The sequence below is a fragment of the Octopus sinensis genome, linkage group LG7 (genome assembly GCF_006345805.1).
Source record: "Octopus sinensis linkage group LG7, ASM634580v1, whole genome shotgun sequence".
Lineage (NCBI taxonomy): Eukaryota > Metazoa > Mollusca > Cephalopoda > Octopoda > Octopodidae > Octopus > Octopus sinensis.
The window spans coordinates 7,372,901-7,390,965 of NC_043003.1; the positions used below are offsets into that span (position 1 = coordinate 7,372,901).

Sequence of the window (18,065 nt, forward strand, 5' to 3'; positions counted from 1 at the left end):
TTTACATTGCTCTAGTCCACTTAGCTGGCGGTTGGATGGAACTTACACTCGCCTCCTTATGAGAGCTCAAAATCTCTCGTGGAAGCGTCATCCAACCAAAGTACAAATATATGGGAAATTACCACCTGTATCATCTCTTGTGAAAGGTAGAAGAGTCCAGTTTGCTGGACATTGTTGTAGAGCTGAAAACGAGGTAATTTCTACTCTTCTCCTCTGGAAGCGATCTCCTCGTGATACCAGAGGGCACATACTCTCCTACCCTGATGTAATCTCCAGGGATACAGGCATCAAACAACAGGACCTCTGTAATGCTATGATGGACCGTGAAGTCTGGTGTGACAGTAAGTTCCATTGTCTCGACCACGGTCGAACAATGATGAATGATTAGCTGGCAAAAGATGAGAACTACCTGTGTTTTCAAAGAGCCATTCTTGTCACCTTCAGTGTCTTGCTGAATCTCTCTGAAGAGTATGTTATGAGTACGTGTGTCTGTGGAGTACTCAGCCACTTGCATGTTAATTTCACAAGCAGGCTGTTCCACTTGATTGAATCAAGTGGAACCCTCATCGTCATAACCGATGGAGTGCCAAACTATTTCTCCTGTTTTACAAGCTACCTGGTGACTTCCCTCGTACCATCAGCATGAGAAAAGCACCTGGTACACATTGTAAAGTGGTTGGCTTTAGCAAGGGCATCCAGATGTAGAATCCATGCTAAAGGTGAATCCATTGGAGCTTGACACAGCAATGGAACCTTCTGGATCCTGTCAAACCATCCAACTAATGCTAGACAGATGTTAAATGATGATGATGATGATGATTGCAGTTTTCTTGTATATCTTGTTGTTTAGCCCCAGGCAAGCCCTGAATAAGCAGACCCGTGATGAAAGGCTTTCTGGCCATTTACCATTCGATTTATATTTTGGGTTTTGGATACAGAACTGTATTATCCAATTTGTCAATTCCACTTTTTGAAACACCTATTTTATTTATAAAAGAATCTTTTCCCAAAACTTGTATTATTTCAGTACCACGTAAAAAGCACCGGTACCACATGCAAAGCACCCATGCTGGCACCAAGCAAAAAGCACCCAGTACACTCTGTAAAGTGGTTGGTGTTAGGAAGGGCATCTAGCCATAGAAACCTTGCCAAAACAGATGACTGAAGCCTGGTGCAACCCCCTGGCTTGCCAGCTCCTGCAAAACTGTCCAACCCATGCCAGCATGGAAAATGGAGATTAAATGATGGCTTGCTTCCGTGCCGGTGGCACGTTAAAAGCTCCAACCAATCGTGGCCGATGCCAGACCCCCTTGGCACCTGTGCTGGTGGCATGTAAAAAGCACCCACTACACTTTGGAGTGGTTGGCGTTAGGAAGGGCATCCAGCTGTAGAAACTCTGCCAGATCAAGATTGGAGCCTGGTGCAGCCTTCTGGCTTCCCAGACCCCAGTTGAACCGTCCAACCTGTGCTAGCGTGGAAAACGGACGTTAAACGATGATGATGATGAGGATGGTGGTGATGATTTGAATTTATGCTATTGATATCATTAGCGTTTTTCTTTGACGATAATTATTTTCCCTTTGTATTTCCAATGATCTTCTTTGTCTTCTTCTTCAGAATCCAGTTCTCAGTTAAACATGAGAGGTGTCTTTTTACATGTCCTTGGTGATGCTTTAGGTTCAGTAATAGTCATTATAAGTGCGTTAATTATTTGGTTTGCTGAAGGGGACTGGAGATTTTATGTTGATCCAGCAATGAGGTAAGCAGCCCTTACTTTTCACAGTTTATTCTATTCTGTATTTAAATGTCTACAAGACTGAGTCTAGCAATAATGTATCTTGTCTATGGATACAATGTAGTAACTGTGGTAAAATTTGAACTCATGGTCATATGATCCATAATTCATCATCTTAATCCTTTAGCATTTACATTGACCCCGTGATGGTGACACGTAAAAAGCACCATCCGAACGTGGCAGATGCCAGATAAAAATCAAATGGAAATTGTAATTAAGACACCCGTGCCAGTGACACGTAAACAGGTACTGTCCGAACGTGGCAGATGCCAGCACCGCCTGACTGGTGTCGGTGTCACGTAAAACCACCAACCGATCATGGCCGTTTGCTAGCCTGCCTTGGCCCCTGTGCCAGTGGCACGTAAAAAGCACCCACTACACTCATGGAGTGGTTGGCGTTAGGAAGGGCATCCAGCTGTAGAAACACTGCCAGATCAGACTGGAGCCTGATGCAGCCTCCTGGCTTACCAGAACCCGGTCGAACCGTCCAACCCATACTAGCATGGAAAATGGACGTTAAACGATGATGATGATTGACTGTATCCAGTCCAAATTTTCTGTTTTATGCTCAAATTAGTTAGACCTGACCTTGGTGTTAGGAAGGGCATCCAACCATAAAAACTATGCCAAAACAGTGGAGCCCCTTGCAGTTCTCTGGTCTGCTAGCTCCTGTCAAGCCATCTGATCCATGCCAGCATGGAAGACGAACATTAAATGATGATGATGATATTAGTGAAATATTGAAACAACAAGATAATCCATCATCATCATTATCATTATTATTTAATTGGCGTAGGAGTGGCTGTGTGGTAAGTAGCTTGCTTACAAGCCACAAGGTTCTGGGTTCAATCCCACTGCATGGCACCTTGGGCAAGTGTCTTCTACTATAGCCTCGGGCCAATCAAAGCCTTGTGAGTAGATTTGGTAGATGGAAACTGAAAGAAGCCCGTCGTATATATGTATGTATATGTAAGCGTTTGTGTGTTGTGTTTGTCCCCCCCACATCGCTTGACAACCGATGCTGGTGTGTTTACATCCCTGTAACTTAGCGGTTCGGCAAAAGAGACTGATAGAATAAGTACTAGGCTTACAAAGAATAAGTTCTGGGGTCAATTTGCTCGACTAAAGGTGGTGCTCCAGCATGGCCACAGTCACATGACTGAAACAAGTAAAAGAGTTTAACGTCTGTTTTCCATGCTGGTGTGGGTTGGACGGATTGAGAGGAGCTGTCCAGACACCATGGTTAATTCTAAATATTTGGCAGAGTAATCTGAACGCTACAAGGTTAAACCTTGTCACTGTACTTAGTTCAGAAGTCAAAGAATTTCTGTAGAAGCTACATTGTTAGTTCATGTTTACCCTAAGTGTTTATGCTTGCAGTATATAAACTCAACAAGGCGGCAAGCTGGCAGAACCGTTAGCACGCCGGGCGAAATGTGTAGCCGTATTTCGTCTGCCGTTACGTTCTGAGTTCAAATTCCACCGAGGTCGACTTTGCCTTTCATCCTTTCGGGGTCGATAAATTAAGTACCAGTTACGCACTGGAGTCGATATAATCGACTTAATCCATTTGTCTGTCCTTGTTTGTCCCCTCTGTGTTTAGCCCCTTGTGGGTAGTAAAGAAATAGTTATATAAACTCAACAGTTTAAGACAGAAGATTTATAGCAGGCATAGTGGCTGAGTTCCTTTCGAGTGTTGCGTCTCATGGAAGCAGTGACTGAGACTTTTGGCATTATGTCATGCTTGAGAAGAACCACCATCAAGCCGAGCAAAATCGCAGTCGTGGCAGATACCTGTGCCGTGCAAATGGCACCCATGCTGGTGGCACGTAAATGCCCATTACGCTCTCGGAGTGGTTGGCATTAGGAAGGGCATCCAGCCATAGAAAACATGCCAAATCAGACTGGAGCCTGGTACAGCCTTCCAGTTTGCCAGTCCTCATCAAACCTATTTCTTCATTACCCACAAGGGGCTAAACATAGAGGGGACAAATAAGGACAGACATAGGTATTAAGTCGATTACATCGACCCCAGTGCGTAACTGGTACTTAATTTATTGACCCCGAAAGGATGAAAGGCAAAGTCGACCTCGGCGGAATTTGAACCCAGAACGTAACGGCAGACGAAATACCACAAAGCATTTCGCCCGGCGTGCTAACGCTTCTGCCAGCTCACCGCCTTTTCATCAAACCGTCCAACCCATGCCAACATGGATAACAAATGTTAAATAATGATGATAATTATGATTTGTATGTTTCAGTGAGTTTATGTGATTGAAGTTGTCTAAAATTGTAATTAAATAATTTATCTAATGGAATCTAATCTCTACTTGCAGTATAGCTATGGTATTTCTTATTTTGAGCACAACAATACCATTATGTAAGTATTTGGTGTATTTTTTTTTGTTTTGTTTTGTTTCATTTAACTAAATTTATTACTACTATAGGCGCAGAAGTGGCTGTGTGGTAAGTTGCTTGCTTACCAACCTCATGGTTCCGAGTACAGTCTCACTGCGTGGCATCTTGGGCAAGTGTCTTCTACTATAGCCTTGGGCCGACCAAAGCCTTGTGAGTGCATTTGGTAGATGGAAACTGAAAGAAGCCCATTGTATATATGTATATATATGTGTGTGTGTGTTTGTGTTTTTCTCCCCCCAACATCGCCTGTGGACATATGACATATGGCATAGTGGTTAAGAGTGCGGGCTGCTAACCCCAAGATTCTGAGTTCGATTCCAAGCAGTGACCTGAAGAATAATAATAACATTGAAAAATATTTTAGGAATGAGAACCCGGGTTTGAAATTTCCCCAAGACACCTGATAAAGGCTGGAGGGTATATCAGCCGAAACATGTTAACAACAAACAAGATGAGGACAAATATCCCACAAATGTAAATAATCTAAATAATGTACAATATCATGGTGTTTGGAGTGATCACTAGTGATGGCAACTTTATGCCTCCATTCAACTTCCCACATGTCCTCAGACTCAACATGGAGGCCTACATCAAGTGCCTGGAAGAGGTAGTGCTGTCCTGGGTCAAGAGGGTGGCTGCTTGAAGACCCTGTGTCTGGCAACAGGACTCTGCTCCGTGCCTCACAAGCAGAAAACCCAGTCATGGCTGTCAGACAATTTCTGCAACCACATCACCCCCTAACATTTGGCCACCTAACTACCCAAACCTCAGCCCCCCCCCCCCCCTGATTATTATGTGTGGGATGCAGTCGAACAAGTGACCAACAAAATTTATTGTAACACCAAAGATGAACTGAAGGCAAAGATTATGGCAGCATTCACCAACTTTAACAAGGAGTTACAGAAGATTCCAAAGTCATCTGAAGGCAGTGCTTGAAGCCAATGGCAATTTTATTGAATAAATCTACTCTTTGGTATTTCAAGATATTTTTTATGTAATTTTGGTGAATATATATGTCAAAATGAGATGTCGGCGTTATTTTAATTTTTGCATAATTTAGACGACAGTTCATTCACCGCACCCTGTATATGCATGAGCATGTATGCACACACATATTGCAACCAGAAAGTTAAATTCAAAATAATTTCTCGACATTTTTTTTTTTTGTCTCTGAATGCAGTCACTTTTTCCTTTTTCTACTTTCTAAATGATGTCCTTTGTAATTTCAGTGCGGGAATCTGGTTTAATTCTTCTGCAGACAGTACCAACACATATCCAGGTGAAAGATATCAAAGAAAAATTAGAAAAGGTGAGTTTTTTTTTCTTCTTTTTCTTTTTCTTTTATTGATCTGCAACCTGACAGCTACTGACAGCGAACAGTAATGGAATCCTGGTCTGTGGATAATGAGAATGCTTGTGTCTGTCAGTTTTATATCCATGCAGGGACATGTTCTAGATAGAGGTCAATCTGTTTTTTAACCTTCAATAAAAGACTAGGTTGTTGTTTTTTGTATTAAATGTAATTTAAGTTTTTTTCTTTTTTTTTAAGTATGTCTTTGCATTTTTAAGCAATCAAATGCTCAGTTTCTTTTTGTTTTTTTACGTGTTAACTTTAATTTCAGCCATTGGATTATGGCCATGCTTGAGCACTACTTTGGAGGGTTTAGCTGAACAATCAATCCCAGTACTTGTGTGTGTGCGTTCTTTGGCCATGCTGGAGCACTGCCTTTAGTTGAACAAATCGACCCTAGGACTTATTCTTTGTAAGCCTAGTATTTATTCTACCGGTCTCTTTTGCCAAACCGCTAAGTTACGGGTTCATAAGCACACCAGCATCGGTTGTCAAGCAATGTGTGTGTGGGTGGGGTGACAAACACACACACACATATATATATACGATGGGCTTGTTTCAGTTTCCGTCTACCAAATTTACTCACATGGCTTTGGTCGGCCCAAGGCTATAGTAGAAGACACTTGTCCAAGGTGGCATGCAGGGGGATTGAACTTGAACATCATGTGGTTACACTATTAGCTTCTTAACCACACAGCCATGCCTGTGCCTTTTGCAGAACAATTTGGTATTGTTGGTATATGTGATTGTTGACTAATAGTTATGTTTTAGTTTTCCAAATGAGTGTGGTCATTGCCAGTGCCGCCTGACTGTCTCCCGTGCCGGTGGCACATAAAAAGCACCATTCAAATGTGGCTAATGTCAGTACCGCCTGACTGGCCCCCTTGCCGGTGGCATGTAAAAAGCACCATTCAAATGTGACCGATGCCAGTACTGCCTGACTGGCCCTTGGGCCAGTAGCATATACCAAAGCGCCCACTTCACTCTTAGAGTGGTTGACATTAGGAAGGGCATCCAGTTGTAGAAACACTGCCAGATCAGATTGGAGCCTGGTGCAGCCTCCTGGCTTACCAGCCCTCAGTCAAACTGTCCAACACATGCCAGCATGGAAAGCGGACGTTAAACGGCAAGGATGATGATGATGGTCAAGCTACTTAAATAGCAAAGTTACTTTTGATGTGCTTAGGTTAAGACTTCTAATCTGTGAGATGTTTTTTAAGTGCATGGTTAATAAAAAAGATTTTTTTTTGTGCTTTGGAAGGGTCATTGTGCCAATAATAACACATGCACTGGCTGTATTTCACTTATCTATTATTCATCATTAGTATCATTGATTGTGTGTTTAACATTGAAGAGTCAGGCAGGCATGAAGCTGACCTGGAGGAGTGAGGGCATGTCATTGAAGAGGGCATGAATAGCAAAGAAAGGACTGTGACAAACCTAATTGATTGAATGATTAATCAAAAAATTAATGAGTTGATTAGATAATTAATCTATTGACAAAGATTAAAGAAGTGAAACTGAACTAGTGTGTGTTTACTAGCATAATGACCCTCCCAAGATACAAAATTTGTTTCAACACATGGGTTCACATCAAGAATCTTGCAAAGCAAATATAAAAATGAAATAATAAAAATGAATTTCCTCAAATTATTTTATCACTGGTATATTGAGATAAATTTCTCTGTTGTTGGTATTTCTAAGTATTCTCAGTTTTAATCTACTGTGAGGATTGTATTTTTCTGCTTCTTGGAAGATAATATTGGGTAATACCAAGCCAGTAGCAAAGTCTAGCTAAGCATTGATTGGCTGAAATCTAGTCAAATGTAATGGTCAATACATGCTGAAATTAAGGCGGCGAGCTGGCAGAATCGTTAGCATGCCGGCAGAAATGATTAGCAGTATTTCGTCTGCCGCTATGTTCTGAGTTCAAATTCTGCCGAGGTCAACTTTGCCTTTCATCCTTTTGGGGTCGATTAAATAAGTACCAGTTACGCACTGGGGTCGATATAATCAGCTTAATCTGTTTGTCTGTCCTTGTTTGTCCTCTCTGTGTTTAGCCCCTTGTGGGTAGTAAAGAAATACGTATTTCATTTGCCGTTTCGTTCTGAGTTCAAATTCTGCCGAGGTCGACTTTACCTTTCATCCTTTCAGGATCAATAAATTAAGTACTAGTTGCATACTAGGGTCAATCTAATCGACTGGTCCCTTCCCCCAAAATTTCAGGCTTTGTACCTAAAGTAGAAAAGAATATATGCTGAAATTGCTGTAGTGGTTTTCATATGAAACGTGCAGGATGTGAACGTCTGTGGATGTACACGTGCACACACACACGTACACGTAAAATAGACAAATTTTATGTTTTTGGTTCTAATTGTTCTTTATGTCTTGTGTTCCAATGCTTCCAGATTAGTGGTGTTCTTGCTGTTCATGAGTTCCATGTCTGGCAACTGGCAGGCAACAGAATTATTGCATCTGCTCACGTCCGTTGCCAGAACATTGAAGAATACATGCATGTAGCCGTTAAAATCAAAGAACTCTTTCATAATGAAGGAATCCATTCGACGACCATCCAGCCTGAATTTGTTGAAGTAAGTGTCATTTTATTTCCCCTGTTGTTGTTGTTATTTCTTGTACTTAAACTTTTAGTGGTTACTGTTACAGGTTTGTAAATATTTTGCAGCACTCTTTGTGCCGGTGGCACGTAAAAGGCACCATTCGAACGTGGCCGATGCCAGCTCCGCCTTGACTGGCTTCTGTGCCACTGACACGTAAAAAGCACCAACCAATCGTGGCCGCTGCCAGCCTCCCCCGGTGGCACATAAAAAGCACCTACTACACTCATGGGGTGGTTGGCGTTAAGAAGGGCATCCAGCTGTAGAAACACTGCCAGATCAGACTGCAGCCCTGGTCGAACCATCCAACCTGTGCTAGCACAGAAAACGGATGTTAAACGATGATGATGATGTGTGTTACAACACTCTTGGAGTGGTTGGTGTTGGGAAGGGCATCCAGCTGTAGAAACTCTGCCAGATCAGATTGGAGCCTGGTGCAGCCATCTGGTTCGCCAGACCTCAGTGAAATCGTCCAACCCATGCTAGCATGGAAAGCGGATGTTAAACAATGATTATGATGATGTATGTGTGTGTGTGGCTCTGTGTTCAGTTGTCCTTGTATGCCTGTCTACACTGCCAAAGGTTTATTATTCATTTTTGGCAGTCTCACAATTGTACCATTGTTTATGTAACTCAATCTGTGCGCATGTGTCACAGCTACTGCTCCTTTTTACTTGACGTTAATGGTGTGTATCTCAGCCCAATATTCCCTTGTGGGAATAAAGCAACACCAAATATGTCGTCCCAAGGCCGAATATCCTGCGGAAATAAAACACAACACCAAATACGTCGTCCCAAAGTCCAATATCTTGCGGAAATAAAGCAACACCAAATACGTCGTGGCGAAGCCTTAATGTCTTGCGGAAATAAAACACAACTCCAAATAAGCCGTGCCGTGATGACTCATGCCCTTATATCCACAGCTATTTGTGTGTGTGTTTTTAAGGTTGTCTAAACTCGGTAGCAAAGAGGCCGGTGGGTGAGACAGAAAAAGAGAGTTTCTAAGAAGTTATTTATAATTGCAGTGAAAATATGCATTGTTCGTATGTTGCAGCCTGTTTATTGCTTGTACATACAAGTATGGTTGTTAATATTATTTTGTAGCACCAGATAACCGTTGATTAAACAGGCTTTTTTATGGCTCACAGATATTTAACCAACTGACCAGGTGCTCTTCACAGACCTGTTTTTCCAGTTATACCACTATCTACCTGAGTGCTAAATTGCTGCTCACTCTTACATGAATTGCAGTGTGACAGTCTAAACATACTACACTCTCTTCATTGAATGATTTAGTACTTGTACACCTGAAGATTCTAGTGGTGACTACAAGTGAATGGAGGGCAAGGGTGGATTTAGTAAATGTTACAGTCGCTGCCCCTCTTGGCTTGTTAATGGTGTTCATCCCAGCATTGTGTTTTGGTGGGAGAGCCAAGCTTCTTTTTATCTCTTATTCTTTTGCCTGTTTTGGTATTCGGGCAGCGCTTGAGTTTCTTACACCCTGCCCCCCCTGTCCTTGGAGGATGAGTGGGAAGGGCCAATAAATAGGCCTATACAGGATTATACACTAGGCTCAAAATTGCTGCCATCATAGAAGTGCCACTGAGCCAGGCTGTGGCCCACACTGGCCCTATCTCTTAGCTACTGGTTGGGATTTTTTGTCTTATATCTTTTACTTGTTCAGTAATCCAACTGTGGCCATGCTGGGGCACTGCGTTGAAGAATTTTTAGTTGAATAAATCAACCCCAGCACCTATTCTTTAGGGCCTGGTACACAGACACAAACACAGACACACACGTACATACATGTGATGGGATTCTTTCAGTTTCCTTCCACCAAATCCACTCACAAGGCTTTGGTTGGCCCAAGGTTATAGCAGAAGACACTTGCCCAAAGTGCCACGCAGTGGGACTGAACATGGGACCATGTGGTTCCAGGGCAAGCTTCTTACCACACAGCCACACCTAAGGGTCCACGCATGACTGGTATCATTCATAAAGAGCTAATGTATTTTTTCGCTACGCTGTTGTTGAACCCCCCCCCCCACATACATGCGCACACACGCATGGATGCACATGCACAAACACGTTTGTGTTCTGTATATATTTATGCACTTTGCTTTCAGTTTTCTTATCCTGTCTCTGGTGTCCATTGTTGTCCATTTGTAACTCTTTGGCAGTTCTGTGTACACCATGAATGCGACATTGTCGAGTGTGGCGGTCGCTTGTCTTTGATGTTGTCTAGTGTCACCAGTACAAAGGGAAACTGTGGATTTAAGAGATAGTCTTTTTTTTATTTGGGGGCCCACGATTTTATGGAGTCAGTGGAGAGTAAGGCCCTCGTTCAGCTTTGCCTGTAGAACAACAGGCAGGTGGGTGCCTATTATCAGCACGTTTGTATCATAAGTGTGTGGTGTGGGTTTTATCTCGTGCTGGTTGTGTGTGATATATCTATATATAGATATATATATATTATATACTATATATATATATATATATCTTATATATATATATATCTATATATATGCTAATATATATAATATATATATGCTATATATATTATATATATATATATATATATATATATATGCTATATATATATATATATATGCTATAATATATATATATAATATATGCTATATATATATATATATATGCTAATTATATATATATGCTATATATATAATATATGCTATATATATATATATATGCTATATATATATATATATATATATGCTATATATATATTATATATAATATGCTATATATATATATATATATATATATAATATATATATATATATATGCTATATATATATATATGCTATATATATATATATATGCTATATAATATATATTATATATATTAGATATGCTATTATAGATATATATATGCGATATATATATATATATATATATATATATGCTATATATATATATATGCTATATAGATATATATATATATAATATATGCTATTATATATATATAAGATATGCTATATATATATATATATATATATATATATATATATATGCTTATATATATATATTATATATGCTATATATAATATATATATATATATTATATATATATTGCTATTATATATTATATGCTATATATATATATATATATATGCTATATATATATATATATAGCTATATATATATATATATGCTATATATATATATATATATGCTATATATATAATATGCCTATAATATATATGCTATATATATATATGCTATATATATATATATATGCTATAGTATTATATATACTATATATATAATATATGCTATATATATATATGCTATATATATATATATATATATATATGCTATTATATATATGCTATATATATATATATATATATATATATAGATATATATATATATGCTATTATATATATATATATATGCTTATATATATATATATATATATGCTATATATATATATATATATTGCTATATATATATATATATATATATGCTATATATATATGATATATATATATATATATGCTATATATATATATGCTATATATAGTATATATATATATATATGCTATATATATATATATGCTATATATATAATATATATATATATATGCTATATTATATATATATGCTATATATATATATGCTATATATATATATGCTATATATATATATGCTATATATATAATATATATATATGCTATATATATATATTGCTATATATATATATATATATATATGCTATATATATAATATATATGCATATATATATAGCTATATATATATATGCTATATATATATATATATATAATATATATGCTATTATATAATATATATATGCTATATATGCTATATATATATGCTATATATATATATATGCTATATATATATATATATATATATATGCTATATATCTATATATATATGCTATATATATATATAATATATATGCTATATATGCTATATAATATGCTATATATATATATATATATATATATGCTAGATATGCTATATATATATGCTATATATATATGCTATATATATATATATATGCTATATATATATATATATATGCTATATATATATATATATATGCTATTATAATAGCTATATATATAATATATGCTATAGATATATATATATGCTATATATATATATATATATATGCTATATATATATATATATATATGTGTGTGTGTGTTTTCTGATATATGTGATGTACACGTATTAATGTTGTCATAGCTTTGTGATTGTGACCTCTGCTTCTGGACCACGTGGTCTCAGGTTCAATCCCATTCTTGTAAGTGGATTTGCTAGGTGGAAACTGAAAGGAACCCATTGTGTGTATATGTATGTGTGTGTGTGTGAGGGGGGGGTGTCATGTGAATGCCAGCATGGAAAACGGACATTAAATGATAACGATGGTTTATATATGTAAGCTTGCTTACCAACCACATGGCTCGGAGTTCAGTCCCACTGTGTGACACCTTGGGCAAGTGCCTTCTACTACTTGTGATTTGGGAGACAGAAACTGAAAGAAGCCCATTGTATATGTGTGTGTGTGTATGTGTTTGTCCTCTCACTATCGCGTGACAACTGATGTTGGTGTGTTTACGTCCCTGCAACTTAGTGGTTCGGCAAAAGAGACTGATAGAATAAGTACTAGGCTTACAAAGATTTGTTTGACTAAAGGCGGTGCTCCAGCATGGCTACAATCAAATGACTGAAACAAATAAAAGAATAAAAATATATATATATATATATTTAAATGATAAGGGTAAAGATTGGTATTAATTAGATTAATATCAATTTAAACCAGTGGCCTAACATACTGAAAAAATTCCACCTAGTGGTCATTCCTCTCATATGCATGTTTTTTTTTTTTTTTTGCTGAACCACTAGGGGACATAAACAAACCAACACTGGTTGTCAAGTGGTAGTGGAGGACAAACACAAAGACACGCACTTGGATATATTAATATATATATATATATATCATCATCATCATCATCATTTCATTTAGCGTCCGTTTTCCATGCTAGCATGGGTTGGACGGTTCTACTGGGGTCTGTGAAGCCAGAAGGCTTCATCAGGCCCAGTCAAATCTGGCAGTGTTTCTACGGCTGGATGCCCTTCCTAACGCCAAAGGTGCCCTTCCTAATATGTATATGTATATATATATATATATACACGCACACATGCATGACTGGCTTCTTACAGTATCTGTCTACCAAATTCACTGACAAGACTTTGGTCGAGCCAAGGTGCCACGTAGTGGGATTGAACCTGGAACCATGTGGTTGGAAAGCAAGCTTCTTACCACACAACCACACCTGCAGAATGAAATAATTTTAAAACTTTCCTGTTTCTCACCTGCTTACATATTTGTCCTTTTTTTCATTCTTTCTTTTGCCCTTTATTTTTATTTATTTATCGTGTTTTGTTTTTTGTTTTTACAGTTTGAAGAGATTATTCCTGGTCGGGACTGTGCTTTGGAGTGTGGGCCAGACAAAAAATGCTACACAGACACCTGTTGCCCCACAACGCCATCCGCCTCATCGATGAACCAAAATGAAACTGATTATGAGCAAAGTACTTCCAATAGGAACCTGACAGAGTTGCCCAACAATATTGAACAAAATGTGGACCCTAAAAAATTGGTTGTGGCTTATGACACCAACAAAGATGAGACTCGGTCAGAATTAACTTTTAGCTTGAATTCTTCAACAGACTTTGAAAACAAAAGAAGTAGTCAGACCGATTCCCTCAAAAGGACAGTTTAGCTTTGTTACTATGCAAAATACTTATATGGACACACATCACATATACATACATACACATACACACATATATATATACATACACACACACACACACACACATGCCCACATATGTATATGTGTATATGAATATATATATATATATATATATATATATACATATAGATACATACACATGTGTATATATATATATATAGATATATGTATGTATATGTATACACATAGATACATACATACATATGTACACATATACACCCATATATGTATAGATACATGCATACATGTCAAGTCACTCTATACACATGCATATGCATCTAGTATGTATAGAGATTGACTGCCATATATTCCTATATATATATGTGTGTGTGTATATAAGAGGTGAGCCCATAAGTATATGTGGAAAATGACCATTATATATATACATACACATATGTATGTATGCGTGTATATATATATACATATATATATATATATACATATACACACATGTATGTATATATATGTATAAACCCTATATATCTTATGTTTAATCACTATGTGGTGATCTCATCCAAATGAGATTGATATCTAATTAAGGGACTAATTTAATTTTCTTCCATATTTTTTTTACTACTTTCTCATTCAAAATTTGTTGTAATTTTTTTGTAATTTAATTATAAACAGGAGTTATTTATTTTCTCTACTCATTGTTGCCGTTTTTGTTGCTAACGACACAGCACACCTATGCAGCCATTTTAATAATAGAATTAATAATTATTTTTATGGTCATATCTGTGCTGTAGATCGTGAGGGGGAAGTCGAGGGAGAGGTGTGGAGACAGCTAGGTCACTTGCCTGGATAGGCGAAGACTATAAGAGTAGCAAGTCTGGTGGAAGAAATTGTCTTGTGTGTTGATCTTAAACTGTATATAAGTGATTGTGTGTGTGTGTGTGTGTGCATTAATGCAGTTAAGTGAGAAACTAGTTTTGGCTTGTTTTTCACACGGTTGCTTCACCTTTTTACTTTGAATGGTTATAATAATTTGGAGTACAACCATACTCCATGAAAGGGGAAAAAAAAAGGCCATTAAATAAAGAAAAAGAATAATCACCACCTGGCCACGCCCATGGGAAACCCTTTCACAAGACCAATTAGTCATCGACTCTCTCTGAATGTTTGCACTTCAAGGTATATATGGCCTAAGAAGGCGGCGAGCTGGCAGAAACGTTAGCACGGGGGGTGAAATGCTTTGTGGTATTTCGTCCACCGCTACATTCTGAGTTCAAATTCCGCCAAGGTCGACTTTGCCTTTCATCATTTTGGGGTCGATTAAATAAGGACCAGTTACGCACTGGGGTCGATATAATCGACTTAATCTGTTTGTTTGTCCTCTCTGTGCCCTTGTGGGTAGTAAAGAAATAGGTAGACATGGCCTGATATTCAACACATTCCTGTAATACGGTTCTCAATGTCAGATCTTTATTCTTGTTCTGACACAATACCTTCAACTCTGTTCTTCTATTTATATCTTTTCTTTTGTTCTGACTTTTTTTTCCGTTTGTCTTTCTTATATGTCCCTCTCACTCTCTCTCGGTTTTAAGATGCATCCATTAATTTTGATGCAGATCTTGTGTGCCTTTAACAAACTCCTTTCTGCTGCATGGATGCAAGAATTTGGACTAGATCCTGATTTCATATTACCCCATAAGTTGTGCTTTATTCTCTACCCCATTCCATACTAGTCTTGGAGACCCTGCAATAAAATCTAAGTACTGCCCTCCTGCCTTCTGATTAATATATAAACACTTATATACTCCCCTGGCACCTGTGCCGGTGGCATGTAAAAAGCACCCACTACACTCACGGAATGGTTGGCGTTAGGAAGGGCATCCAGCTGTAGAAACACTGCCAGATCAGACTGGAGCCTGGTGCAGCCTCCTAGCTTCCCAGACCCCGGTCGAACCGTCCAACCCATGGTAGCATGGAAAACGGATGTTAAACGATGACGATGATGATATATATATATATATATACACACACACACACACACATACTCTTTTACTTGTTTCAGTCATTTGACTGTGGCCATGCTGGAGCACTACCTTTTACTCAAGCTAATTGACCCCAGAACTTATTCTTTATATCCCTAGTACTTATTCTATTGGTCTCTTTTGCCGAACTGCTAAGTTACGGGGACGTAAACACACCAGCATCGGTTGTCAAGCGATGTTGTGGGGAGGACAAACACAGACACACAAACATACATATATATATATATACGACAGGCTTCTTTCAGTTTCCGTCTACGAAATCCACTCACAAGGCTTTGGTCAGGCCAAGGCTATAGTAGAAGACACTTACCCAAGGTGCCATGCAGTGGGACTGAACCCGGAACCATGTGGTTGGTAAGCAAGCTACTTACCACATAGCCACTCCTATGCCTTTTATAGATATATACATATATGTGTATATATGTATATATATATAAAATATATATGTATATACACATATAAAATACATATACACACACGCATGTGTGTGCTTTAATAGGTTTGTGTTGAGGATAGACTGAAGAACCCAGATACTGTTCATATATTTACATAGACTGTGGCCATACTGGAGCACTACTTTGAAGAGTTTAGTCAAACAGATTGACTCCAGCATAGATCTCGTTCAAGTATGGGAGCATAAACAAACTAACAATGGTTTTCAAACAGTGTAGACACACACACATGCACGTGCATATTATATGACAAGCTTCCACACAGTTTCCATCTACCGAATTCATTCCTAGAACCCCACTGGATGTCCTGGGCTTATTAATGGATGACCCTTGCCCGAGATGCTGTTCAGTGGGACTGAACCTAAAACATTGAAGTCCTAAAGCAATATTCTTAACCACACTACCATGCTTGCACCTATACAGTGAGAATAGTAATAATATTTAATATTTTTAACTTGTGACTGTAACTTCGGAGTTTAACCGTTTTATGTCATAGTGGAAACGCGACCTATGCCGCAAATAGGCATACGAATATTGTATAAATTTTATAATGGAAAATTTACTATATTCTGTACATACGAATATAACAGCCTGCAGGTGCAATAAAATGGACACGCGGGGCGGGGGGGGGGGGGGGCTCCCTGCTTTAATATATACCTGCTGACCCAGAAGCCTACTACAGATCCCCAGCTCCAGCCTCTGTTGTGAGCTTGGACCCTAACAGATTACCAATTATAGAAAACTTACACAGTGTACCCATCGGTTTAGATCATCAGTGAAGTAAACCCCTCATATTCTCTCTCTGTGTATATATATGGTTTGGACCAAGCTCCAATATCTCTCTTACTTGTTTCAGTCATTTGACTGTGGCCATGCTGGAGCACCACCTTTAGTCGAGCAAATCCACCCCCGGACTTATTCTTTGTAAGCCCAGTACTTATTCTATCGGTCTCTTTTGCCGAACCGCTAAGTGACGGGGACATAAACACACCAGCATCGGTTGTCAAGCAATGCTATGGGGACAAACACATACATATATATATATACATACATACGACAGGCTTCTTTCAGTTTCCGTCTACCAAATCCACTCACAAGGCATTGGTCGGCCCGGGGCTATAGCAGAAGACACTTGCCCAAGATGCCACGCAGTGGGACTGAACCCGGAACCATGTGGTTGGTTAGCAAGCTACTTACCACACAGCCACTCCTGCGCCCATCTGCTTATAAAATATATATAAAACCCTAAGTGCTTACCAACTACATGGTTCCGGGTTCAGTCCCACTGCGTGGCATCTTGGGCGTGGCATCTTGGGCAAGTGTCTTCTACTATAGCCTCGGACCAAGACCAAAGCCTTGTGAGTGGATTTGGTAGAGAGAAACTGAATGAAGCCCGTCATATATGTGTATAGTATTGCGATCAATACTACGTGTACACGAGAAAAATGCACATGCAGTTTGCGCAAAAAAAGCCGGCTGGCTTGAAATAATGCCACAAAATGGAACAGTTGAACAAGTTGTTTTGAGAAAATTTGGTTTAAATGTTTAACAACTTAGCACCGTCAATTGGACGGGGCGGGGACGTTTTTTTTGTATATATCTATATATGCATGTGTGTATGTTTGTG

General features: G+C 38.4%; 1 protein-coding gene across 3 annotated transcripts in view; it reads left to right on the top strand.

Moving 5' to 3' along the window:
• The window catches only part of LOC115213977 (zinc transporter 1), a 51,030-nt gene extending 36,945 nt beyond the window's left edge, over positions 1–14,085 (top strand). For all 3 annotated transcript variants that reach the window (XM_036504483.1, XM_029782986.2, XM_036504484.1), the window contains exons 5-9: positions 1,618–1,759; positions 4,132–4,175; positions 5,443–5,522; positions 7,973–8,155; positions 13,636–14,085. In XM_036504483.1, the coding sequence (XP_036360376.1) occupies positions 1,618–1,759; positions 4,132–4,175; positions 5,443–5,522; positions 7,973–8,155; positions 13,636–13,959 (773 nt within the window). In that variant the 3' untranslated portion in view covers positions 13,960–14,085. The remainder of the gene's footprint in view (positions 1–1,617; positions 1,760–4,131; positions 4,176–5,442; positions 5,523–7,972; positions 8,156–13,635) is intronic.
• Positions 14,086–18,065: the final 3,980 nt, after the last annotated feature.